Source organism: Canis lupus, chromosome 4, assembly GCF_011100685.1.
Source record: "Canis lupus familiaris isolate Mischka breed German Shepherd chromosome 4, alternate assembly UU_Cfam_GSD_1.0, whole genome shotgun sequence".
In the NCBI taxonomy this organism is placed as follows: Eukaryota; Metazoa; Chordata; class Mammalia; order Carnivora; family Canidae; genus Canis; species Canis lupus.
This window is the reverse complement of record NC_049225.1, coordinates 20,626,400-20,652,573: the sequence shown is the minus strand read 5'-3', so window position 1 is coordinate 20,652,573 and position 26,174 is coordinate 20,626,400. Positions and strand designations below refer to the sequence as shown.

The 26,174-nt window shown below is 41.4% G+C and overlaps 1 protein-coding gene and 1 long non-coding RNA gene across 8 annotated transcripts in view; one reads left to right on the top strand and one right to left on the bottom strand.

Annotated features, from left to right (window-relative positions):
* CCAR1 (cell division cycle and apoptosis regulator 1) overlaps positions 1-17,235 on the bottom strand; it is a 61,914-nt gene extending 44,679 nt beyond the window's left edge. For 2 of the 7 annotated variants that reach the window (XM_038534138.1, XM_038534144.1), the window contains exons 1-2: positions 16,354-16,561; positions 15,172-15,294 (exon numbers count right to left, since the gene is read on the bottom strand). In XM_038534138.1, the coding sequence (XP_038390066.1) occupies positions 15,172-15,244 (73 nt within the window). In that variant the 5' untranslated portion in view covers positions 15,245-15,294; positions 16,354-16,561. Of the gene's footprint in view, positions 1-15,171; positions 15,295-15,908; positions 16,050-16,353; positions 16,562-16,694; positions 16,714-17,085 lie in introns of those variants that run through there. The other 5 variants (XM_038534140.1, XM_038534143.1, XM_038534139.1 and 2 more) reach the window with 5 other exon arrangements.
* LOC119871463 overlaps positions 1-26,174 on the top strand; it is a 105,783-nt gene that overhangs the window by 57,547 nt on the left and 22,062 nt on the right. The window lies entirely within an intron of this gene.

Sequence of the window (26,174 nt, the reverse complement as noted above, 5' to 3'; positions counted from 1 at the left end):
CCTTTGGATTAGGACATGATCCTAGGTCCAGGGATTGAGTCCCGCATCAGGCTTCCTGCATGGAGCCTACTTCTCCCTCTGTGTCTCTGCCTCTCTCTCAGTATCTCATGAATAAATAAATAAGATCTTTAAAAAAAAAAATTTTTTTAAACTTGGAAACAGACCAAATTTCAAAAAGTTTTGAATTTTAATGTACTACTATATGGGGCAATGAGACAAAATTAACCAGTGACTTTAAATTATAATTTCATTAAGCCAAATTGGGAAAGGATTCAGAATGACAGATTTAGGTATTTAATGCTTAATGTATGCTTAAACAGAATTGAAAAGCTTAAGAGAACATGAGAAAGATTTTGCTTGATGTTTTTATACAATTCGACCAAATGCAAAAAAGCAATCAACTAAAAACTGTGTGTAGCACTACCGTTCCCAAAACTGGATCTCTTAGAATTATGACTAGCTTCCCAAGACGTTAAAATAGGAAAACAAAACAAAAAAAGGTCCAAAGTTTAAAGCTAAGGAGAGAGGGGCGCCTGGCTGCCTTTGCTGGTAGACCATGCAATTCCTGACCTCAAGGTCATGAGTTTAAGACCTATGGGCATACAACAACAACAACAACAAAAAAAAAAAAAAAAAAGACCTATGGGCATACAGCTTACTTTAAAAGTTTAGGAAATAGCTAATTAAGTACATATTTTTACTGCAGTATTTCTCAGAATTTTTAATACGCCAACTAAGCATTCTAAATCTTAAAAGATTGCCATAAAGCAGTATTTACACATGAACACTCCCTTTTCCAAAACACCTGCTTCTATCTAAAAATAACCTGAAAAAATGCGGCTCTATAATTACTAGTTAACAACCTTATAGAAAGAATATTTTGTTTTACAAGAACAGAACACAGAATGTAATGAACTAATCAAAGCACCTAGTCTAGAATATCCCAGAAAATCTTTACAAGTGTGAGGTCTGGGACGACTGGGTAGCTCAGGACGTGATCCTGGAGTCCTGGGACGGAGTCCCACATTGGGTTCCCTGCAGAGAGTCTGCTTCTCCCTCTGCCTAGGTCTCTGCCTCTCTCTCGGTCTCTCATGAATAAATAAAATCTTAAAAAAAAAAAAAGAAGTGTGAGGTTCATCATCAGTTGTTTAAAAGTTCAAACTAAAAAAATGAAATAAAATAAAAAGTTCAAACTAATTTTGCTTAAAGACAAAACAAACCAACAAACAGTTCAGTTCTTGTAAATTACAAATTACTGGGACGCCTGGGTTGCTCAGTGGTTGATCATCTGCCTTTGACACAGAGCATAATCCCAGAGTCCCAGGATCAAGTCCGAAGTTGGGCTCCTTGCATGGAGCCTGCTTCTCTCTCTGCCTCTGTCGTGAATAAATAAAATCTTTAAAAAAAAAATTACAGGGGGATCCCTGGGTGGTTCAGCGGTTTGGCGCCTGCCTTCGGCCCAGGGCGTGATCCTGGAGTCCCGGGATCAAGTCCCACGTCAGGCTCCCTGCATGGGCCTGCTTCTCCCTCTGCCTGTGTCTCTGCCTCTCTCTCTCTCTCTCTCTGTCTCTCATGAATAAATAAATAAAATCTTTAAAAAAAATTACAAATTACTCCCTGCAAAAATACTGATTTTTTTCCTAAGTACTAATTTTTAAAAGTTAAAAAAGGAGAGAGGGAGAAAAGGAAAAGTCTAAGGTGGGCAAAAAATTTCTATATCTCCTAAGTCCTTACCACATTAATCTTTTCTTGCTTTTACAGTAAGTCAGATACCACAGATGGGCAGAAAGAAGAAACCAGGACTAACTAAATGAATTTAAACAGAAAAAGTGGAGAATCTCTTAATACCAGCATAAGTTCAAAATGATGTTAACTGCAATGAGAGTAAAGAAAAAGGTACTGAAATCTAGGACACAGGGTCTAATCAGTGGATCCTGTTATCCTTTTAAAATGGTATGCAAAATTGCAGATGAGATAGTCTAAAGCTTTTATTAGTTTTTAAGAGAATTATGAACCCAAAAAAGTTAAGAACCACTATTCCAGGAAAACAGAAGCAAAATATTCATCAAACACAAGATCGTAGAAAAAATTATTAGTGTTTTAAATTAAGATTGGCAGATTATACATTTGACAGAAGTAGCATCCATGAATCAAATATCATACCCACAACCTTCATCCACCTGAGCTCTGACCTCAGATCTGCTGTTTCATTCTGTTAGTACCAATCTTCAGAATCCTGGAAGTTGCCACAGCAGAAGAACTCAGAGCCAATATCCCAGAAAGTCTATCTTTTTTCTTATTACATTTTTAGATGTTCTGAATCCTGGCATCACACAGCAGCCTCACATTAAGTAGATAGGATGCCAGACACATTTCTCTACTATTTAGTCAGTGTTATGAATTAGAAACTATAAAAAAAATTACAGGTGACCCCAGAACAATGTGGAAGTTAAAGGTGCTTGACCTCCCTACACAGTTGAAAGTTTAAATATAACTTTTAAATCCCCCTAAATTAAAAAAAAATTTTAAAAAGAAAAATTTATAAATAAATAAATAAATAAATAAATAAATAAATAAATAAATAAATAAATAAATAAATCCCCCTAAATTGGGATGCCTGGGTGGCTCAGCAGTTGAGCGTTTGTCTTCCGTTCTGGGCGTGATTCTGTGGTCCCAGGATCAAGTCCTGAATCGGGCTCCCTGCATGGACCCTGCTTCTCCTTCTGTGTCTCTGCCTCTCTCTCTCTCTCATGAATATATAAAACCTTTTATAAATAAATAAATCCCCCCAAATTAACTACCAATAGTCTAATGCCTTAGATAAAATATTCCTAATTAAAGAATGTACCGGGATCCCTGGGTGGCGCAGCGGTTTAGCGCCTGCCTTTGGCCCAGGGCGCGATCCTGGAGACCCGGGATCGAATCCCACGTCAGGCTCCCGGTGCATGGAGCCTGCTTCTCCCTCTGCCTGTGTTTCTGCCTCTCTCTCTCTCTCTGTGACTATCATTAAAAAAAAAAAAAAAAGAATGTACCAATTAGTTGATTTGTAGATGACATTGTTTTTCTAGGACAATATAGTACTATATCTATGTAAACCATTCACATACAGGCAAGCATATACAAGCTTTAAGACCATACTGATGAAAAAAAAAAAAAAAAAAAGACCATACTGATGTCTTGATGACTAAAAAGAATACAGGGCAAGGGCACTGAGGTGGCTCACTCAGCTAAGCATCCAAATCTTGACTTCAGCTTGGGTCAAAGGATTGAGCCCCACTACTCAGTGCTGACTCTACTCAAGATTTTCTTTCCCTCTGCCTTCTCCTGTCCTCCCTGTGCTCTCACTCACTCTCTGAAATAAATAAAATCTTAAAAAAAAAAAAAAAAAAAAAAAAAAAAAAAAAAACCACCACAGGGGTACCTAACAGGCTTTTAGTCTGTAGAGCATGCAACTCTTGATCTCAGGGTCATGAATTCAAGCCCATTAAGTGTAGGATTTACTTTAAAAAAAAAAAAAAATTCCATTCACATGTATTAGCAGTTAATGACTGAATTTAGTCATAAGAGTTTTTCATTTATATGTTTTCTATCATTTCTCCCCAAATTTTGCACTGTAATTATTATTGTTCAAAGATTTTTGAAAGAAAACTGAAAATAGTATAAAGTGAAACACTGAGTAAAAAGAGAACTACAGTAGCAAAGAAAAAACATAAAGCTCATTAAAAAAAATAGATTTTATTTATTTGAGGGATGCCTGGGTGGCTTAGTGTTTGAGCACCTGCCTTGGGCCCAGGGCATGATCCTGGAGTCCTGGGATCAAGTCCCACGTCGGGTGCCCTGCATGGAGCCTGCTTCTTCCTCTATGTCTCTGCCTCTCTCATGAATAAATAAAGAAAATCTTTTAAAACAAAATATGTTATTTATTTGAGAAAGAGCAAGCATACGCAAGCGAGGGAAGGGGCAGAAAAACAAGGAGAAACCGACTTCCCACTGAGTAGGGAGCCCAATGGGGCTAGATCCCAGGACTCTGAGATCATGACTGGAGCCAAAGGCAGACGCTTAGCGATCGGAGTCATTTAGGCACCCTGTTTTGTTTTGTTTTTTAAATTAAAGTTAATTCGGGGGTGGAGGGGCTGACTGGCTCAGAGAATTATGCTACTCTTGATCTTGCCAACATTACTTCAAGCCCCACATTGGGTCTGCAGAGGTTACTGAAAGAAATAAACTTTTTTTTTTTTAAGATTTTATTTATTTATTCATGAGAGACACACATAGAGATAGAGAGGCAGAGACAGAGGCAGAAAGAGAAGCAGGCTCCCTGCGAGGACTCCAATGTGGGACTTGATCCCAGGACCCTGGGTTCATGCCCTGGGCTGAAGGCAGATGCTTTAACCACTGAGCCACTCAGGCATCCCAGAAATAAATAAACAAACCCCTCAGGATTGACATAACTTACCAGATTTTAGAACATTTACTTTAATGGCATATATAGGCCATTGAAAATTTAGATCCTGCATCATATTTAAGACTTTTTAAGAGAAAAACTTTATAAGAAATATTACCTAAACATGTGGCTTGCTCAGTATTCAATTGCAAGTTTTCATTCTTGGACTTTGAAAATAAACAGCAATATTTATGTGAATCAGACTAAGTGGCTTTCCATTTTTACAACTCCACTATACCTTGCCCTTGGATTTAGAAGGGAAAATAAAATATCTCTAGGACACTTGCATAGCTCAGTCAGTTAAGTGCCCAACTCTTGGTTTCGGCTCACGTCATGATCTCAGTGTTGAAAGACAGAGCCGGCATCGGGCTCTGCCCTCAATACGGACTCTGCTTGTCCTTCTCTTTCTCTGCGCTTGGGCATGCACCCACACTTTCTCTTTCATAATTAAAATCTTTACAAACAGGGGATCCCTGGGTGGCACAGCGGTTTGGCGCCTGCCTTTGGCCCAGGGCGCGATCCTGGAGACCCGGGATCGAATCCCACGTCAGGCTCCCGGTGCATGGAGCCTGCTTCTCCCTCTGCCTGTGTCTCTGCCTCTCTCTCTCTCTCTCTCTCTCTCTCTGTGACTATCATAAATAAATAAAATTTAAAAAAAAAAAATCTTTACAAACAAACAAACAAAAAACCACTAACAGCCAACTGTTGACTGGAAGCCTTACTGGAAATATGAATAGTTAATATATTTTGTATGTTATATGCATTATATAGTCTTTTTTTTTTTTTTTTTTTAAGATTTTTACTTATTCATGTGAGACACAGGGAGAGAGGGAGAGGAAGAGACACAGGCAGAGGGAGAAGCAGGCTCCATGCAGGAAGCCCAACGTGGGACTCGATCCCGGATCTCCAGAATCACGCCCTGGGCCGAAGGTGGCACTAAACCACTGAGCCACCCAGGCTGCCCTCACCCCCTTTTTTAAAGTATGCTCCATGCCCGGTATGGGGCACAACAGAGGACTTGAACTCATGACCCTGAGATCATAACTGAGCTGAGATCAAGAGTCCATGCTTAACCAACTGAGCCACTGAGGAGTCCTATGTCCTGTTATTTACAATAAAGTAAGCTAGAGAAGAGAAAATCATAAGGAAAATACATTTACAGGACAGTACTTATCACCCCCCCCCCAAAAAATCTCAATAAAAGTGGACTCACACAGTTCAAACCCATGTGTTCAAGGGTCAATGCGTGTTGATAAAGGGTTCAACTGCTCGGTGAAATTCACAAGAAAGAAATTTACATTCTACTAGTTGTGTCAAACCACTAGCTAGTTAATTCAAATTTTGTGAAATCACTGTGCATGTGGTTGTGGCTTCTATATATCTGCAATATAGCTCTTGTAAAAATCATTCATATTTGAGACTTTTACTCTCAAAGTTTATTTCATTATTAATATCCTTTTTTTGTGTGGTTATCTGAGAAACTATACTTGAATTTTTCTAAGTAGCATTCTCCACTCTTGTGAATTATAATCAATATTCTTTCTGCAAGATAATTCTATAATTTACAAAGTACAAAGGTATCAATCCCTGACTAAATCTTTCCACCCAAGTGGCCAAACATTTGTCAGCTAGAGATGTTTTTCCAACTATGCAAAGTACAAGAGTCTCATTTATCTAATTCAATGATTGCTGAAGGTCTTCTGACCCTTCTGAAACAGATTTATCACTGTGTATCAATACTTCCACAGACAAACCTATGAAATGAGCCCTAAATGACCACAGGCTACCAGTAAACAAGTAAACTCAAGGGCTACCATTTTTTAAACCTTTAAGGACGTAAATTATATCATTTTCTAAAATGTAAAAAAACTGGGATGCTGGGGGTGGCTCAGCGGTTGAGTGTCTGCCATAGGCTCAGAGCATGATCCTGGGTCTGGGGATCAAGGCTGGCATCGGGCTTCCTGGGAGGAGCCTGCTTCTCCCTCTGCCTGTCTCTGCCTCTGTGTATCTCATGAATGAATGAATGAATGAATGAATGAATGAATGATCTTTAAAAAGAAAAAGTAAAATCACCTTCATATGACCGAAACACACCCGTGCTATGATACAGTAATAGTTTTTACTGAATACCAAGAAACCCACCATTAAAACACAAAAGAGAGGGCAGCCCCGGTGGCTCAGCGGTTTAGTGCCGCCTTCAGCCCAGGGCCTGATCCTGGAGACCCAGGATCATGTCCCATGTCAGGCTCCCTGCATGGAGCCTGCTTCTCCCTCTACCTGTGTCTCTGCCTCTTTCTCTTTCTGTGTCTCTCATGAATAAATAATAAACAAAATCTAAAAAAAAAAAAAACACAAAAGAGAAACCTCTCCCTTTTCTGTTGTCCCTTGAGCTTATCAAACTCACTGTTAAACTTATTTTTTTTTTCACTGTTAAATGTAAAACTCATTACCTTTAAACCTTGGTGCTCTATCTTTATAAGAGAAGTCATCCTGAAATAAAATTCAAATCCTCAAACTGATGACAGAAACTTCATTTTTTCACCTTCTGCAAAAGTAGTTAAAGCATTGATCAAATAATACTTTCTCATTTGAAATTTCTACTACCAACACATACTCCAAAAGTAATCTCAGGGACGTATGGGTGGCTCAGCAGTTGACCGTCTGCCTTGGGCTCAGGGCATGATCCCGGGATCCAGGACTGAGTCTCACATTGGGCCACTGGGCTCCTTGCGGGGAGCCTGCTTCTCCCTTGGCCTGTGTCTCTGCCTCTCTCACTCTGTGTCTCTCATGAATAAATAAATAAAATCTTAAAAAAAAAAAAAAAAAAAAAGGCAATCTCACACTGTTTGGAGAGGAAAACAAGATGTGAGGGATTTTCTTCATAATTTGTGATTTTACCTAAGTACTTACAAACCCATGTGGGTTTTTTTTTTTTTAAAGATTTTATTTATTTATTCACGAGAGATACACAGAGAGAGGCAGAGATACAGGCAGAGGGAGAAGCAGGCTCCCCGCAAGGAGCCTGATGCAGGACTTGATCCCAGGACACAGGATCACGCCCTGAGTCAAAGACAGACGCTCAACTGCTGAGCCACCCAGGTATCCCTAAATCCATGTTTTAAATCAAATGAGTGTCCTCTAAATGTCATCGTCTCAATATCCTTTGAAGATCAGATTTCGGGATCCCTGGGTGGCGCAGTGGTTTGGCGCCTGCCTTTGGCCCAGGGCGCGATCCTGGAGACCCGGGATCAAATCCCATGTCAGGCTCCTGGTGCATGGGGCCTGCTTCTCCCTCTGCCTATGTCTCTGCCTCTCTCTCTGTGTGTGACTATCATAAATAAATAAAAATTTTAAAAATAAAAATAAATAAATAAATAAAGATCAGATTTTACACAACTACAAAACCTTTGATGCTCCCATGCACAGATAACTTTCTTACAATCAGATAACTCATTGGTCAATGTACTGCTCATTTGCAAGGTTCTATTGTAAGCCCATAAAAAAAAAAAAAAAAAAGAAATTAAGGCTCAGTATATTTTAAATATAACATATTCCAAGTATTGTATCCTTCTATAATTGTCTTGTTTGACATACTAGCCACCAGACATATGTGGCCATTTCAATTTAAAGGAGTGAAAATTAAATAAAACTAGAAATTCCTCAGTCACAATAACCACATTTCAAGTGCTCAATAGCCCCATGTTGCTAGCGGGTAGCAAATTAGACAATGAAGACATAAAATACATCCATCATTGCAGCAAATACTTCTCAGTGGACAGTACTATTCTGTAACAAAGAGGCAAAGCCTTAACTAATTATTAATTATCTGTGTTATATGGAGTTCTTACAACCTCTATAAAGATGAACATCCTTACAGAAGGGGATCCCTGGGTGGCTTAGCAGTTTACCTCCTGCCTTAGGCCCAGGTTCTCCCTCTGCCTCTCTCTGTCCCTGTCTCTCTCATGAATAAATAAATAAAATCTTTGCCAAAAAAAAGACACAAAAAACAAAACACATCCTTACATAAGATAGCTCTTCCACTCTCTTAAAGTCCCATGGATGTGATAACTAATGGACCTGGCTATAGTCTCTTCTAGCTATTATTCAAATAATTGATCAACTCTCCCTTTCAGGCAAATGAAGACACTATTTGTAATGTTCTAGGATTTCTTCTATCCTAATTGCCTCTATTATTCATCCAATTTTCGGCCCCATTTCTTTCAGAGTCTTGTACCACCCAAAGTTAATATTCAAACTTTCTTTTAAAAAAAAAAAAAAAAAAAAGATTTTATTTATTTATTCATGAGAGACACAGAGAGAGAGAGAGAGAGGCAGAGACACAGGCAGAGGGAGAAGCAGGCTCCATGCAGGGAGCCCAATGTGGGACTCGATCCCAGGCCTCCAGGACCATGCCCTGGGCCAAAGGCAGGCGCCAAACCCCTGAGCCACCCAAGTATCCCAATATTCAAACTTTCAATGTCACTTCCAATACACTTTCGGCTATAACAGATCAAAATTATTTCCCAGATCATAAAACACATAGTGCAAGAAAAGCCACAATTATATAAACATGAGTTGCATGCTCAAGTTAGGATAGAGAGATGTGAACTCATTGCCTTGCAGTAGGATTTTTTAAGATTTTATTTATTTATTTGAGAGAGAGAAAAGAGCACAAGCAGGGGAAGTGGCAGAGGGAGAAACAGGCTCCCTGCTGAGCAGGGAGTCCAATGCGGGGCTCAATCCCAGGACCTTGATAGAGATCATGACCTGAGCCAAAGGCAGATACTTAGAGGACTGACCCACCCAGGAACAGGGACGCCTGTAGTTTGATGTTAATACAGCCCTCACTGGATCAGAGCAAAAATAAGGAATACTAAGAGAATGAGGGGAAAAAAGTATGTATTAACAATGAGCCTTAAGGGCCACCTGGGCCAAAATAGAGGTAGGAAAAATGAAGTCATATTTAAAACAACTGGATTGGTATTAGCTTCAGTCGCCTGTTGGAAAGCACATCATCACTATAGTCTTAACTCCTAAACTAGTTCATGTTAATCTTTATGGCCAGAATGCAGTCGTTTTACAAATGGTCAAAAGAAATAGATGAGAAAATAGGTCAGAATATGCTAAATCATTTTTCATACTTCAGTATTATGATTATATACAGATATAAATGCAAAGATTTTTTAATCAAATCTAAATTTGACTAAATTATATCTAGTCAATATAATTAATCTTAAGGTAAAAGATTCAGTCAGTCAGGCATCTGGCTGGCTCAGGAGTGGCGCATTGAACTATTGATCTTGGGGTTATGAGTTTGAGTTTTAATTAGTATTTAAAAAATAATAAATTTTAAAAAAAGTCATGGTCTGCCTGGGTGGGTCAGTCACTTTAAGTGCCGACGCATGGGGATCCCTGGGTGGCGCAGCAGTTTGGCGCCTGCCTTTGGCCCAGGGCGCGATCCTGGAGACCTGGGATCGAATCCCACATCAGGCTCCTGGTGCATGGAGCCTGCTTCTCCCTCTGCCTATGTCTCTGCCTCTCTCTCTCTCTCTCTGTGACTATCATAAATAAATAAAAAATTAAAAAAAAAAAAAGTGCCGACGCATGATTTCAGCTTAGATCATGATCTCAGGGTCATGGGATCGGGCTATAGGTTGGACTCTGTGCTCAGCAGAGTCTACTTGTCCCTCTCCCTCTGCTCCTCCACCACTCTCACGTACACATTTTTAATAAATAAAATCTCTTTTTAAATTTTTAAAAAAGATTTTATTTATGTATTTGAGGAGAGTGAGCGAGAAAGTACAAGCAGGGGAAGAGGCAGAAGCAGACTCCCCGGAACAGGGAGCCTGACGTAAGGCCTGCTCCCAGCACCATGACCTGAACCAAAGGCTGACTCGTAATCCACTGAGCTGCCCCATAAATGAGGCATATGAGGTGCCCCATAAATAAAATCTTAAAAAACAAAATCTAAAGATTCACTGGCTATCTCATTCTTAATGTCTCTTTACTTGTTAAATTGTTAAATTTTCAGACCTAAAAGTTCTAAAACAAAATATAACTGTCACTCAATATATACCATAAGACTTCAGCTAGAAGAGAGAAAAAAGGGAGAAATATTAAGAACAATTATTTTAAGGTAGGAGAAATGAGATACAGGGCTAGAAAGGCAGAACAACCTGAATACCATCCCAAGGAGTTTGAAATGAATTCTTAAAATCCTCAAAGATATGTTAGCAGATGACTCAGAATAATGGAAGATAAAGAACCACAATTCCGATGTCCTAACATTAACTCTTTTGTAACCATCTGTAAAACCTAAAATTTGTTTAGGTCACCTTTCTGGACCTCAAATTCCTTATCTGTTACAGAAAGTTGTTGAGACAAAAACTAGGTCAGGTACCATCCAGCTTTGAAAAAGTTTGCGATTTAGTCAGGGTGCCTAGGTGGACTCAGTCAGTTTAAGTGTCTGCTATGAGCTCAGGTCACAATTCCAGGGTACTGGGATCAAGCCACACATTGGGCTCCCAACTCAGCAGGGAGTCTGCTTCTCCCTCTGCCCCTCCCCTGCTCATGCTCTCTCATCTTAAAAAAAAAAAAGAACAAAATAAAAGAGTAATACCATCCACCAAGCGAGAGATGGGAAAAAGAGCTTCCTGACTTAAGGATCCACGGTAAGCACTATGGATTAGGTTTGGGAAAGGCAAGGAAGACCCTGAAAGTTAGGTGAGAGATTTTGGAACGTGAGTTTTAAGCAAGAGAAAGCTGCTACTGACAGTTATTCAAATAAGAAGTGCCCAGGGCGTAAATGCAAAATGGAGCATACCTGAGGCATTTTCAAAGGGGAAAAAAGTCAAGATTTGATATATGACTGAATATGGGGGTTAAAGGAAAAGAAAATCAAAGATGACAGATGAGGACACCTCTAAGAATTCAAAATTAACCCGAAACAATTCAAATATCAATCTTAAATTTTACAACAGATTTCAGCAATATATTGCTAGCATGCATGCTTTTACTAAAGTTTTTAATATTATCTAATTTTTAGGGTTATTTAAGTACTCTCTACACACCTAACGTGGGGCTCAAAATCATGACTGAGATCAAAAGACGCATGCTCTTCTAAGTGAGCCAGCCAAGTGCCCCCTTTATATGTTTTGTTTTATTTTTTATTTTTCCCCCTTTTTATATATATATATATATATATATATATTTATATTTTTTTTATGATAGTCACACAGAGAGAGAGAGAGAGGCAGAGACAGGCAGAGGGAGAAGCAGGCTCCATGCACCGGGAGCCCGACGTGGGATTCGATCCCGGGTCTCCAGGATCGTGCCCTGGGCCAAAAGCAGGCGCTAAACCGCTGCGCCACCCAGGGATCCCCCCTTTATATATTTTAAATAAGTCAGCTGTGTGAATGCAATTAAATTTTCTATCACTGTTAGTTGAGAATTTTCAAGGTTAGTACAAATGCAAAATATCTTTGCTAGAAAATAGAACAGCAAACACTTTAACTGAATAAAACCATGTTAAGTTATATACAAAAGTAGTAATTTTCATACTGCTCTCAAGACAAAATGAATCAGAAATATAGGCACAGAAATCAAAATATTTAATTCAAGCTGAATTATTCAGTTAACCTTTTACTGTTCCACGATCATTTGATTGATGACTGGCCTCTGATACTAATATGTCAGGCATATTTTCAAAGGGTGCATTTTTTTTTTTTTAACAGAGTAAAAAACTGGCACCTACACTATTATCCCAATTAAGTCCTTATATGTCCTTTGTTGAAATTTATCGAATTGAACTTGAAGCTGCCAGGAGAAAACCTGAGACAATAAAATTAGGTTAGAATGTTCTCCATTTAGGGTTGCGTGGCTGGCTCTACCAGTGGAGCATGTGACTCCTGATCTCAGAGTTGTGAGTTCAAGCCCCATGTTGGGTGTGGAAATTATTTAAAGTTAAAAAAAAAAAAAAAAAGGGATCCCTGGGTGGCGCAGCGGTTTGGCGCCTGCCTTTGGCTCAGGGCGTGATCCTGGAGACCCAGGATCGAATCCCACGTCGGGCTCCCGGTGCATGGAGCCTGCTCCTCCCTCTGCCTATGTCTCTGCGCCTCTCTCTCTCTCTCTCTCTCTCTCTCTAACGATCATAAATAAATAAAAATTAAAAAAAAAAAAAAAAAAAAACTAGGGGTGGTGGAAGGGGAGGAGGGCGGGGGGTGGGGATGAATGGGTGACGGGCACTGAGGGGGGCACTTGACGGGATGAGCACTGGGTGTTATTCTGTATGTTGGTAAATTGAACACCAATAAAAAATTAATTTATTAAAAAAAATAAATAAAAAAATAACAAAGTTTAAAAAAAGTTCTCCAATTAAAGGAGATGTAAATAAAACACATTTTAAATGCCTCAGGATTGAAAATTTAGCTTTTACAAAAATTTGTGTGGCTCTGAAAATCAGCTCTATTAAGAAGAGAGGATTAATCGCAAAAAAGGGTTTTAAGATGAAGGTAAGAAAACAGTAAGCTTTCAGGAAGCAGCCTAAAATATAGCACCTGGAAATGAAACATTTTACTAAAAACAGTATCACTAGAGTTCCATTTAGAACCTACTCCAGGATTGTTACAGAAAAGCTAAAGGCAGACAGATGCTAACAAAACACCTGGACTACTTAAAGTGATGATACGTCAATAAAATTTGATTTTGAAAAACTCTGATTAACAAGGTCTAAGAAAACCCACAAATAATTTCCTATAGCACAAATAGAAGCTCTGTTTACACAAACCCCATTATTTATATTTGGACTCTGGAAAATATGGCAAGGGAGACCTATATTTACTATTGACTTTGGGTTTAATAATTTTACAAACATCTGGTGTCTTCACTATTTTTAAATTTTTTTTAAGATTTTATTTATTTATTCATGAGAGAGACAGAGAGAGAGAGAGGGGCAGTGACACAGGCAGAGGAGGAGCAGGCTCCATGCAGGGAGCCCGATGTGGGACTGGATCCTGGGACTCCAGGATCACGCCCTGGGCCGAAGGCAGTCGCCAAACCACTGAGCCACCCAGGGATCCCCTCAGTATTTAAAAAAAAAAAGAAAAAAGTGTAATATGAATTTAATTATAATACAAATGTTAATAACTACAGATAACAGGCTTCTGCCATTAAGAGCTATTTTACTGAATAACACAAATATAAATTTAAAACAAATTTTAAAAAATAATAATAAAAAATAAAACAAATTATTATGCAGAAAAAGCCAGGTAAACCATGTTTAGTTTACCAAAATACAAGTACATAGCACTTGGGACGCCTAGGGTGGCTCAGTGGTTGAGCATCTGCCTTTGGCTCAGGGTGTGATTCTGGGGTCCTGGAATCGAGACTCTTCCATCAGGCTCCTTGCAGGGAGCCTGCTTCTCACTCTGCCAATGTCTCTCTGCCTCTAGGTCTCTTATGAATAGATAAAATCTTTGGGGGAAAAAAAAAGTATATAGCACTTGTTTCTGGACACAGAGTAACTGCTAATAATTCACATTTCATCAAAACTAAATCAATACCAGAGTCCCCATTACTTAACATAAAATAGTACCTAGATCTGAATTAAATACAATCCATTATAATTATTTCATAATATCTTCAGTTGCTTACAGAATCAATCATTTAACTCCCCAAATGAAGAGTAACTAAGATAAAAACTCAGAAGCATCCATTTCTTTAAGGAGAAAGGTCACCTACTTAAGTTAATCATGTCCATCAATTTTAGAACACCCAAGCCAGAAGATCATTGCGTCTCTATACCCCTGAATTACTAAAATTGACATTTTAAGTAAAAGGCAGTAAAGAACCAGTATTAGAGATGTCATAAATAAAAAAATATACTCAAATTAACAGAATAAACTAATTTTACTGGGTACTTAAACTGAAGTTCATTCTGTAGAATCTTTGGGAAAATTATGTAAGATTCAAACTGTAAGTCAAGAAATGGGAAAAAAAATTTTCCCCTTAATTAAAAAAAAAAATCTCCTCCGGAACACCTGGGTGGCTCTGCGGTTGATGAGCGTCTGTCTCAGCTCAAGGGTGTGATCCCGGGGTCCCAGATCAAGTCCCACATATTGCTCCCTGTGGAGAGCCCGCTTCTCTTTCTGCCTACGTCTGTCTCTCTCTCTGAATAAATAAATCTTTAAAAAGTCAATAAATAAATATCTTCTTAAGAAGCAAAGGGAACACTTTCAATGGCACATTTTTGTTGACCTTTTGAAAATGTCAACATTCCTTTGCTCCTTTTACATCTATTCATCTTTTTCCTTTGCTTGATAAATTCTTTAGAATTGGGCTTTTCACTTTAAATTCAAACAACTGAAAGCTAGTCATATATAATTTTTCATAAAACTTAAACTTTTAATATATTACTTTTTAAATGTAACTTGTGACTACTGACACACTAACGTGCCAAATGAGATAACCTCTAATCAATGAGTGGCTGCTAACCTAATTAAATCAAATAAAAGTTAATCAACTTAATGTTTGAAAAACTATACAAAACTATCAAAACTGTGTGAAACAGACGTTTTGCTGGTTGATCCCAGAATTTTTAAAAGCTTCACAAATAGAAGATACATCATTTGCTAACATTCTACAATATCACACAGAGCCTGATTCACATAGTTGTAACATGTCCTCCCCCCATCCCCCAAGTTTACAGTACATGTGTTCAGGAGCCTGACCTGGCTGAGATACCGCAGTGGCTGTAAACTGAGTAGCCCATGGCGGATTCTTCTGTCCTCCAAACTGAGCCATGATGAAAGGGGGGTAAAAATCTTCACTTGTTTGTCTTCTATAGCAGCGACCTATTAAGAAAAAGAATCCACATTTTAAAGCTCAAACTGATGAATATCGTGAAAAGTACTGTTAAAGAAGTGATTGTCAAGGACATCTCCGTAGATCGTTGTTGCATAAATAACAAGGTATATATACGAACGTCCTGATATGCAGCAAAAAACATTCTACATCAAGTGGCTCGCCAAAAGCACCCAATTTCAACATATGAAACGAGGAGTCGACTTACAGGAAGGGCACTTCTTTCCGAAGACTACAAACTGTCATATTTAAACGGAAGACCATGTGCTGTTATCTACCCAATTCTTAATAAGTACACAGCTCCAGGTTCAAAGAAAACAGAGCCTGCGTCTATCTTTCGGCGATGTTGGGGGCTGAAAGTGGCGAAACCAGTAACGGAAACTGGGGATGAAAACACTGAATAAAGGTATTTAAGGCCACCATTTAAATAACGTACATCTCCTTACTTTCTTGGGCTGGGGAGGGCCGAGGGGCTCCTTTTCTCTCCCCTCCCTCGAGGGAAAAGACAGTTGAAATAACGGATGCCCCCTGAAGAACCATCGCTAAGACCCCTCCCCCCCTAAAAAAAACAAGTCAGAAAAGGCGAAGATCTCAGCCCGCGCACCCCCTCCTTCCCCCGGCGACTCGCAGGGGCCGGAGCTCAGCCATCCATCTTCCTCCAGCCCCAGCTCCTCCCGGGACGCAGACCAGAGAAGGCGGAATCTCCGTCTCACGAGACTGGGCGAAGCGCCAAGAGAGGACTACTGAAAGCCCTGGTCCCCTCGGCCCGCCCGGCCGGGCCGAGAGCCTCTGTCCCCCCAGCCCCGCGCCGCCGCCAGCCGCCCGACGCCCCGGGCCGGCGGCGGGGACGCAGAAGCTCGGCGGCTGCGGAGTGAGGAGGGACCGCAGGCCCGCGCGGCGGAGGAGCGCCGGAGGCACCTGAGGAGCCGCGGAGGGGAAGGGGAGACGACAACACAACGCGGTGGGGGAGGGGCCTGCCGCGCGGGGCCTGCTCCGACCCGCACAAAAGGGACCGCGTCCCTCCCGCCCCAGTCCCACGAGAGCCCCACCGTCGCCGGCCTACGGACGCCGTGCTACCGAAACAGCCGCTCCCGGCCCTTCCGCGGATCCGACAGGACGTCAGGCCCCCGGCTCCGCCGCCCGCTGCTCCAACCGCGAGGACCAGACCTTCACCTGAGTCGGGTCCCGGCTAACACCGAGGCCATTTCAAACCCGTCAGCGCCAGGCGCATGCGCCAACTTCCCCCTCTTCCTCCACGCCTTCCCCCCCATCTCCGCGAGGAACGGCGCTTACGGGCTGACGTCGTACGAGCGCGCTCCCCCGCCCGCCTTCAATGCGCCCGCCGCCTGCGCTACGCAGCCAGCACTGGAGCGCGCCTGAGGAGAGTTACCTGAGCTTCCCACAACAATGAGCGGGCCGTGTCTCCGCGCCAGCTCCGAAGAGACGCCTTTTCGGAGGGTGGGCGGGGAAGAACCGGCGGTCACGTGACCCGGTCAGCCCGCCGCCATTTTGTACTTTTTCGCCTTTTTTGTGTGTGTGTGTTTTTTTTTCTTTTTTTCTTTTAGATCAGGTACTTAAAAGAGTGGACATAGCCTGTACTGTCTTCCTGGGTTTTTTTTTTTTTCTTTTAATTGAGATAAAATTCACTTACCGTGTAATTCACTGACTTAAATATTTTGTACAGTCCAGGGACCAATTTTTAAATTTTTTCCAGTGGCCTTTATACAGTCCTAAGGTTCTGTAGGCCATCGCCACCTCAACGCTTAAAAGAAGCACCTTACCCAGTAAGCAGTCGCTCTTTATTCCCTGCTACTGCCATGCCCTCACAGGCACTAGGCGGCTTTGTCTCCTGATGTGTATTTCCTAGGTACTCCGTGTTCATACAGGGTCTTTCGTGTCTGGCTTCTGTGGTGTCTACACGGAGCGTCTCTGGATCGGATTGCACCCCCACCCCACCCCCCAAACATGGAGCGACCCCTTCCGGTGGAAGCCGGTGGCGCAGGTGGTGAAAGACTCGACCGAGGCGGAACAAAGGAAATGGAAGTTTATTACCGTCACCTCAAGGGAGCGACCAGCAGGACCCCGAAGGAGAGAGTCTCTGCAAAGAGGCAGTGGGTGGGGACTGTTTTTAAAGGGGGTCAGATGAGGATTATGGCCACCTGCAGAATTCTCCCGTGTCTGGTATCTGTGACTAGGTGTAAGTAGCCCGTTGGCCAGTTAGGGCCTATGGGTGCATAGTTGAAGGTAGGTTCCCCTGTAGCCCAGCCCATCTGTATTCAGGTCGCCTGGTGGGCCTTTCTGAATTACACTGCTCTGGCCCGTTTGCCTAAAAGTGGCGTCTACAGCCTCTTTGACTTACTGTTTCTAAGTTTCATGAAGCAAGCCTCAGTACTTAATTCCATTTCATGGCTAAAACGAATCCTTCAAATGGCTATCATCACATTTGTTTATCCATTTGTCCTAAGACGATCGCTTAGGTTGTCTTCACTTTTTGCTGTTATGAATAATGTGGCTGTGAATATTCACATACAGGTTTGTGTGTGTGTGTGTCTGTGTGTTTTGAACTCTTGTTTTCAGTTCTCTTAAGTATATGCACTAGAGTGGGATTCCGAGTCACGTGGCAGTTCCATACTTCAGTTTTGAGAAATTGTCAACTTGTTCTCACAGTGGCTACACTAATTTAATTACCATACCCAGGGACGCCTGGGTGGCTCAGTGGTTGAGCGTCTGTCTTTGGCTCAGGTCATGATCCAGGGATCATGGGACATGATCCCGGGATCAAGTCCCACATCGGGCTTCCCACACAGAGCCTGCTTCTCCCTATGCCTGTGTCTCTGCCTCTCTCTCTCTCTCACGAGTAAATAAATAAAATCTTAAAAAAAAAAAAAATCTTGAGACACAGAGAGAAAAGTAGACTCCCTCCAGGGAGCCCCATGCAGGTCTCCATCCCAGGACCCAGGACGCTCAACCACTGAGCCACCCAGGTGTCCCATAAATAAAATCTAAAAAAAAAAAAAAAAAAAGTTATCGTTATAGGTGTGCATGGGTGGCTCAGTCAGTTAAGTAGTTTTGGCTCATGTCACAATCACCTGAGTGGAAAGATCAAGTCCCATGAAGGCTCCATGCTTAGCAGGGAGTCTGCTTGAAGATCCTCTCCCTCTGCCCCTCCTTTTACTCTTGCATGTGTGCATGTGCTCTCTCTCTCTCAAATAAAGTATTTTTTTTAAGATTTTATTTATTTATTTGACACAAAGAGAATGAGAGTGCACATGCAGGGGGAGCCAGTAGAGAAAGAGGGAAAAGCAGGCTCCTCACTGAGCAGGGAGCCAGGTGTAGGGCTCTATCCCAGAACCCTGGGATCATGACCCAAGCTGAATGCAGATGTTTAACCACAGAGTCACCCAGGCACCCCTAAAATAAATCTTTTAAAACAAAACAAAGTTGTTCTTATAGTATCCTTGTGTGTGAAATGGATTTGACTAATCTCCCTAAAGACTAGCAAAGTTATCTTATTGACCATTTGTCTATCTTCTTTACAAAAATGTTTATTCATGTCCTTTGGCTCCCCCTCCCGAACCTTGGTGATTTTTGTGTGTGTGCAGTAAAAAAAGATATATATATGAACATAAAATTTGACATTTTAAACATTTCTAGAAGTGTATAATAATACGATGGCATTAAGTACATTTACAGTGTGGTACAACCATTACCTTTGCGCAATTTTAAATTTGGTTGTCTTTTTGACTTAGTCTAGAGTTCTAGTTCTGCATACTAAATCTTTATCAGAGATATGTTTTGCAGATATTTTCTCCCATTCTGTGGATTATCTTTTCACTTTATTAGTAGTATCATTTCATGCACAAAACACTGATTTTTGTTGAAGTTGAACTTAATCTCTATTTTTGTTATTTCTGTTTGGGAGGACAAATTTTCTGCTACACTTGGAGATTATTCTCACTGATCTAAGAATTAAACGAAGATGAGATAGATTAACAGATTAGATTAAAAAACAAGAAAAGTCAAGTTAATTACATAGATGTGGGACATCCACATAAACATTAGAGATTCCAAAGATAGTCCAGCAAAATGAGGTATATGTGTCATTCTGGATTAAGGAGAAGGAGGTAGGGGTCAGGGGCTTGAAAGGAAAGGAAGGTAATTCATAGGAAGAATAGAAAGAGTAAATATTTGGTAAATGTTTGCTGGGCCAGGGCAGCCCCGATGGCTCAGTGGTTTAGCGCCACCTTCCACTCAGGGTGTGATCCTGGAGATCCGGGATGGAGTCCCACGTCAGGTTCCCTGCATGGAGCCTGCTTCTCTCTCTGCCTGTGTCTCTGCCTCTCTCTCTCTGTGTGTCTGTCATGAATAAATAAATAAAATATTGGGCAGCCCCGGTGGCTCAGCAGTTTAGCACCGCCTTCAGCGCCATGTGTGATCCTGGAGTCCCAGGATCCAGTCCCATGTCGGGCTCCCTGTATGGAGCCTGCTTCTCCCTCTGCCTCTCTCTCTGTATATCTCATGAATAAATAAATAAAATCTTTAAAAAAATAAATAAATAAAAATAAATAAATAAAATCTTAAAAAAACAAAATTTTAAAAAATGTTTGCTGGGCCATCCAGAAACAATGGGGCAAAGAGATAAAAAAGTCTTGCTAATTTCCTCCCTAAGGGCACTTGGGTGGCTCAGTGGGTTGGGCTCTGCCTTCAGCTCAGGTCATGATCCCAGCCTCCTGAGATCAAGCCCTATGTTGGGCTCCTTGCTTAGTAGGGAAGCTGTTTCTCCCTCTCCTTCTGCCCCTCCCTGTGCTCATTCTCTCTCTCTCTCTCTCAAATAAATAAATAAAATGTTAAAAAAAAAAAAAAACACCCAACATGAGGCTCAACTCACAACCCTGAGACCAAGAGTTGCATGCTCTTCCAACTAAGACAGCTAGGTTCCCCAGTAGTTGGAATTTTGATAGGGATTTCATTGAATTTGTAGACCAATTTAGGGAGTATTGTCATCTTAACAATATTATCCATTTCATGATTAGAGGATCTTTTCTCTTTAATTATTTAATTATAAATTATTTAATTACAAAATTAATTAAATTTAATTATACAATTAAATAAATTTAAATTTTTTAATTTTTATGTTTTAATATATTTTACTTATTTTATTATTTTTTTAAAGATTTGTTTATTAATGAGAGACACAGAGAGAAAGGCAGAGACATAGGCAGAGGGAGAAGCAGGCTCCCTATGGGGAGCCCGATGTGGGACTCGATCCTGGATCCTGGATCCTGGGATCAGGCCCTGAGCTGAAGGCAGATGCTCAACTGCTAAACCACCCAGGTGTCCCTATTTTACCTATTTATTTGACAGAGCATACAAGTAGTGGGTGGTGCTGAGGGAGAGCAAGAGGGAGAAGCAGACTTCCTGCTGAGCATGGAGCCTGACGTGGGGTTCTATCCCAGGACCCCAATATCATGACCTGAGACCTAGTCATATGTTTAACTAACTGGGCGGACCAGGTAGTCCATTCATCATTGTTTTTTTATTCCTCAAATTTTAATTATTTTTTTATTATTTTAAAAAGATTTTATTTATTCATGAGAGACAGAGAGAGAGGCTGAGGGAGAAAAGCAGGCTCCATGTAGGAAGCCCGATGTGGGACTCGATCCCGGGTCTCCAGGATCAGGCCCTGGGCCGAAGGCAGCACTAAACCGCTGAGCCACCCGGGCTGCCCATTATTTTTTTTTTTAAGATTTATTTATTTATTCATGAAAGACACAGAGAGAGACAGAGACATAGACGGAGGGAGAAGCAGGCTCCTCGAAGGAAACCTAATGTGGCACACGGTCCCGGATCATGCCCTGAGCCGAAGGCAGATGCTCCACCACTGAGCCACTCAGGCGTCCCTATGTAGGCCATTTTAAAAAAATCTTTTTGGGGGCAGTGCTTGGATGGCTCAGTTGATTTAGCATCCAACTCTTGATTTCGGCTCAGTTCATGACCTCATGGGTCTTGGAATCGAGCCCCACTTTGGGCTCTGCAGTTGGCAGGGAGCCTATTTGAAGATTCTTTCCATTTGTTCCTCCCTCCACTGGCTTTTTTTTATTATTTATTTATTTTATTTATCTCCACTGGCTTTGACTCATGTGCTCTCTCTCTCTCTCTCTCTAAAATAAATAAATAAATCTTTTAAAAAAACTTTTTTTTTTTTCTTTTTAACAAGGTGCCTGGCTGGCTTAGTCAGTAGAGTGTACAACTCTTGATCTTGGGGTTTTTGGTTTGAACTCCACGTTTGATGTAGAAAATACTTAAAAATAAAATCTTAAAAGGAGTGCCTGGGTCACTTGGTTGGTTGAAGGTCTGCCTTCAGTTTAGGTCAGGATCCCCGGAGTCCTGGGATAGAACCCAGTGCTTCCCTGCTGAGTAGGGAGTCTGCTTCTCCTTCTCCCTCTGCTTGTGCATGCTCTCTCTCTCTGTCTCTCAAATCAATAACTAAAATCTTAAAAAAAAAATAAAATCTTAAAATATCTTTTTTTCAATGGAAAGAAGGATTTACTTATTTAAAGTAGGCTCTACCGGGATCACTGGGTGGCACAGCGGTTTAGCGCCTGCCTTTGGCCCAGGGCGCGATCCTGGAGACCCGGGATCGAATGCTACCTCGGGCTCCCGGTGCATGGAGCCTACTTCTCCCTCTGCCTGTGTCTCTGCCTCTCTCTCTCTCTGTGTGACTATCATAAATAAATAAAAATTTAGAAAAAATAATAAAGTAGGCTCTACCCCCAAAGGGGGCTTGAACTCATGACCTGTAGATTAAGAGTCACATGTTCTCCCAACTAAGCACCCTTTGTGTAGGGGATTTTTTATCTTTTTCACTCAAGCAATGCTGCAATAAACAACTTCATACTTAGGTCATTTCTCTCATAAAATTATGTCAGTAGAATATATTCCTAAAAAAAAAAAAAAAAGAATATATTCCTATAAGTAGGATTGCTTGGTCAACAGATCGTGTGAATTTACAATTTTTTAATGCATATTGCCAACTTGACTTCCATAAATTTATACATCTTTACACACCTACTAGCAATGTATGAGAGCGTCTGTTTTCCCCTACACTTGCCAATAGTATATTTTCAAACTTTTAAGCCTGCTCACCGGTGAATAACACTGCTTCTGTTATCTCTTTCTGTGTAACAAACTGTCACAAAATGTAGTAGCTTAAAATAACAGTTTGTTTGTTTTTTTTTTTAATTTATTCAAGAGAGACACAGAGAGAGAGAGAGGCAGAGAGCCTGGAGCCTGACATGGGACTCCATCCCAAGTCTCCAGGATCACACCCTGGGCTGAAGGTGGTGCTAAACCTCTGAGCCACCGGGGCTGCCCAAATAACAGCTTCTTAATATCTGTTGGCTCTGTGGGATGATGGAGCTCAGCTAGATGGTGATGGCTTAAGGTCTCTAATTTGCTTGCAGTCGGATGGTAGCTGAACTGGAGTCATCTGATCCTGGCCTGTCCAAGGTGATTTCTTGGTTCACACATCTGGCACTAAAGTGCTCCTGTACTCTAAGCCTCTCTAGCACAGCAGCCTGGCCTTCTTTCATAAGAGCTCAGGCCCCGAAAGTAATGAAGGGGATAATGTCAGCTCAGTTTGAATGAGGTGGAAGAAGAGATGTCAGCTTTCAATGCACAAAGAGGGGGGAAAGGGGATGATGGCCTTCTTTGGCATCCTAATGTAGTTTTGGTTAGCATTTCTTTCAATATGAGTGAGGCTATCTTTTCTTTTTTTCAAAAAATATTTTATTTATTTGAGAGAGAGAGGGAGAGAATGAGCAGTGGAGAGAGGGAGAAGCAGATTCCCTGCTGAGCAGGGAGCCCCAAGTGGGGCTCCATCCCAGGACGGGATCATAATCCAAGCCTAAGGCAGATGCTTAACCGACTAAGCCACCCAGGTGCCCTTTCCTTGAGCATAGTTTTAATTTTTTTTAATGATTTTTATTTATTTATTCATGAGACACACAGAGAAACAGAGACATAGGCAGAAGGAGAAACAGGCTCCCCACAGGGAACCTGATATGGGACTCAATCCCAGGACCCTGGATCACGACCTGAGCCAAAGGCAGAGACTTGACCACAGAACCACCGAGGCGTCCCTTCCTTGAGGATCTTAACTGTCTTGATGTTAGAGGCAAAAGGTAACGGCTTCACATTAGCCCGACCTCCAAGATCCTGTAAAAATCTCTTTGGAAACTTCCTTTATCTTCACCTCCTACCCCCCAAAGATACAAATTAGCAATCATCCTCCAAGCTTATGGCCCCTTGATATACATCTGAAGGGTCTCATGACTAAGATTCTACTAAACAGAACTAAATGAACTTTCCTAACAACAGCTAGCCCCTCAAGGTCCTAGAAACCTTGCTTGCCTCTCAAATTCCTTAGAGACTTACACTATCCCTAACTTCCTCTCAACTTGAAAGTATGTAATCAGCCACTCCTCATGACCTCAGTACAGCTCTTTCTGCCCATAGGTCCTGTGTCTATGCTTTAATAAAACCATCCTTTTTGCACCGAAGATGTCTCAAGAATTCTTTCTTGGGGTGCCTGGCTGGCTCAGTTGGAGGAGCATGCGACTCTTGGTCTCGGGGCCATGAGTTCAAGCCTCATGTTGGTTGTGGAGATTGCTTAAATAAATAAAACTTAAAAAAAAAAAAAAAAGAATTCTTTCTTGACTTTTGCTCCAAACCTCAACATTTTCAGATCAGTTTGTTTTGGAATTCTGTTCTGTTCTACCGATCTGTTATTCATCACACTAGTACCATATTCTACAATCACTGTAGCTTTATAAAATATTTTATATTTGTAATATTGAGTAGAACTACTCTCCCTTTTCCCCTGACCCCTGGATATTTTGGGCTATATTTATCTATTCCATATGAACATTTTTTTAAAGATTTTATTTATTTATTTATTTATTTATTTATTTATTTATTTGAGAGAGAGAAAGCATAGGTGGGAGGAGGAGGAGAAGCAGATTCCCTGCTGAGCAGGGAGTCAGATGCAGGGCTCATTCCCAGGACCCCAAGATCATGACCTGAGCTGAAGGCAGATGCTTAACCAACTGAGCCACCCAGGTGACCCTCATATGAACTTTAAAGTTAAGTTTGTCCAGTTCCCTCCAAAATATCCTGAAGGTGGTATCTTTATCAGGATTTCTGTAAATGAATAACCTAAATTAGTGATAATTCATTATCAGCCAGCCTTGAATCCAACCACCAGTGATATTATCTCCTTTATACTCCAACTTTTTTTAAAAACTTTATTTATTTTTAAGTAATCTCTATCCCCAAGCGGGCCTCCAATTCACTACTCTCCTGTCCAAGTACTAACCAGACCCAACCCTGCTTAGCTTCCGAGATCAGAGGAGATCAGGTGCGATCAGGGTGGTATGGCTGTAGACTCGAATTCACTACTCTGAGATCAAGAGTCTTATGCTCTTCCAAGTGAGCCAGCCAGGCCTCCCATTATTCCAAGGTTTTTTGTTTATTTGTTTTGGTTTTTTATTTTTTTTAAGATTTTATTTATTCATGAGAGACACAGAGAGAGAGAGGCAGAGACACAGGCAGAGGGAGAAGCAGGCTCCATGCAGGGAGCCGGATGCAAGACTCTATCCCAGGACTCCGGCATCATGCCCTGAGCCAAAGGATGATGCTCTGAGCTACCCAGGCGTCCTTTGCACACATGCAAGAGAGCACAAGAGTGGGGGGAGGATAAAGAGAGAGAATCTTTCAAGCAGACTCCCCACTGAGTGCTCCATCCTCTCTACCCATGAGATCATGATCTGAGCCAAAAGGAAGAGTGGGCTGCTCAATCAACTAAGCTACTCAGGCACCCTTGAAATATAATTTTTTAAAAAAGATTTTATTTACTTACTCGTGAGAGACAGGCAGAGACAGGAGAAGCAGGAGCCTGATATGGGACTCGATCCGAGACTCTGGGATCATGACCTAAACCAAAGGCAGCCGCCCAACTGCTGAGCCACCGAGGCATCTGAACACTTCTTTTTATTTTTTAAAGATTTTTATTTATTCACACACACACACACACACACACACACACACACAGAGGCAGAGGGAGAGGGAGAGGGAGAAGCAGGCTCCATGCAGGAAGCCTGATGCAGGACTCAATCCCAATACTCAATCCCAGTACTCCAGGATCACACCCTGAGTCAAAGGCAGAGGCTCAACAGCTGAGCCACCCAGGCTTCCCTAGCTAAAACTTTTTAAAACAAGATTATAAGGCAGCCCTGGTGGCTCAGCGGTTTAGTGCTGCCTTCGGCCCAGGGCGTGATCATGGAGACCTGGGATCGGGTCCTGCGTCAGGCTCCCTGCATGGAGCCTGCTTGTGTCTCTGCCTCTCTCTCTGTGTCTTTCATGAATAAATATTTAAAAAATAAATAAATAAAACAAGATTATACAGATCTTCGGAATGATCGTAAATTCTAGTTGCTTAGATGTGTGTAAATAATCATTTTTTGAAAGTGATTGTGACGAAAGAAGAAATGGTGGTGCTAGGAGAGAGATGTAAAGGCTGAAGAGCAGTTTCTTATCTGTTTTATGATGCCAGAGACCTAGAATCTTTTAAGATTTTATTTATTAGAGAGAGAGAGAGAGAGAGAGAGAGAAATGTCTCCCTTTTTTAAAAAATATTTTATTTATTCATGAGATACATACACACAGAGAGGGGCAGAGACACAGGCAGAGGGAGAAGCAGGCTCCATGCAGGGAGCCTGATGTGGGACTCGTTCCTGGGACCCCAGGATCACACCCTGGGCTGAAGGCAGGCACTAAACTGCTGAGCCATCCAGGGATCCCCTAGGGACTA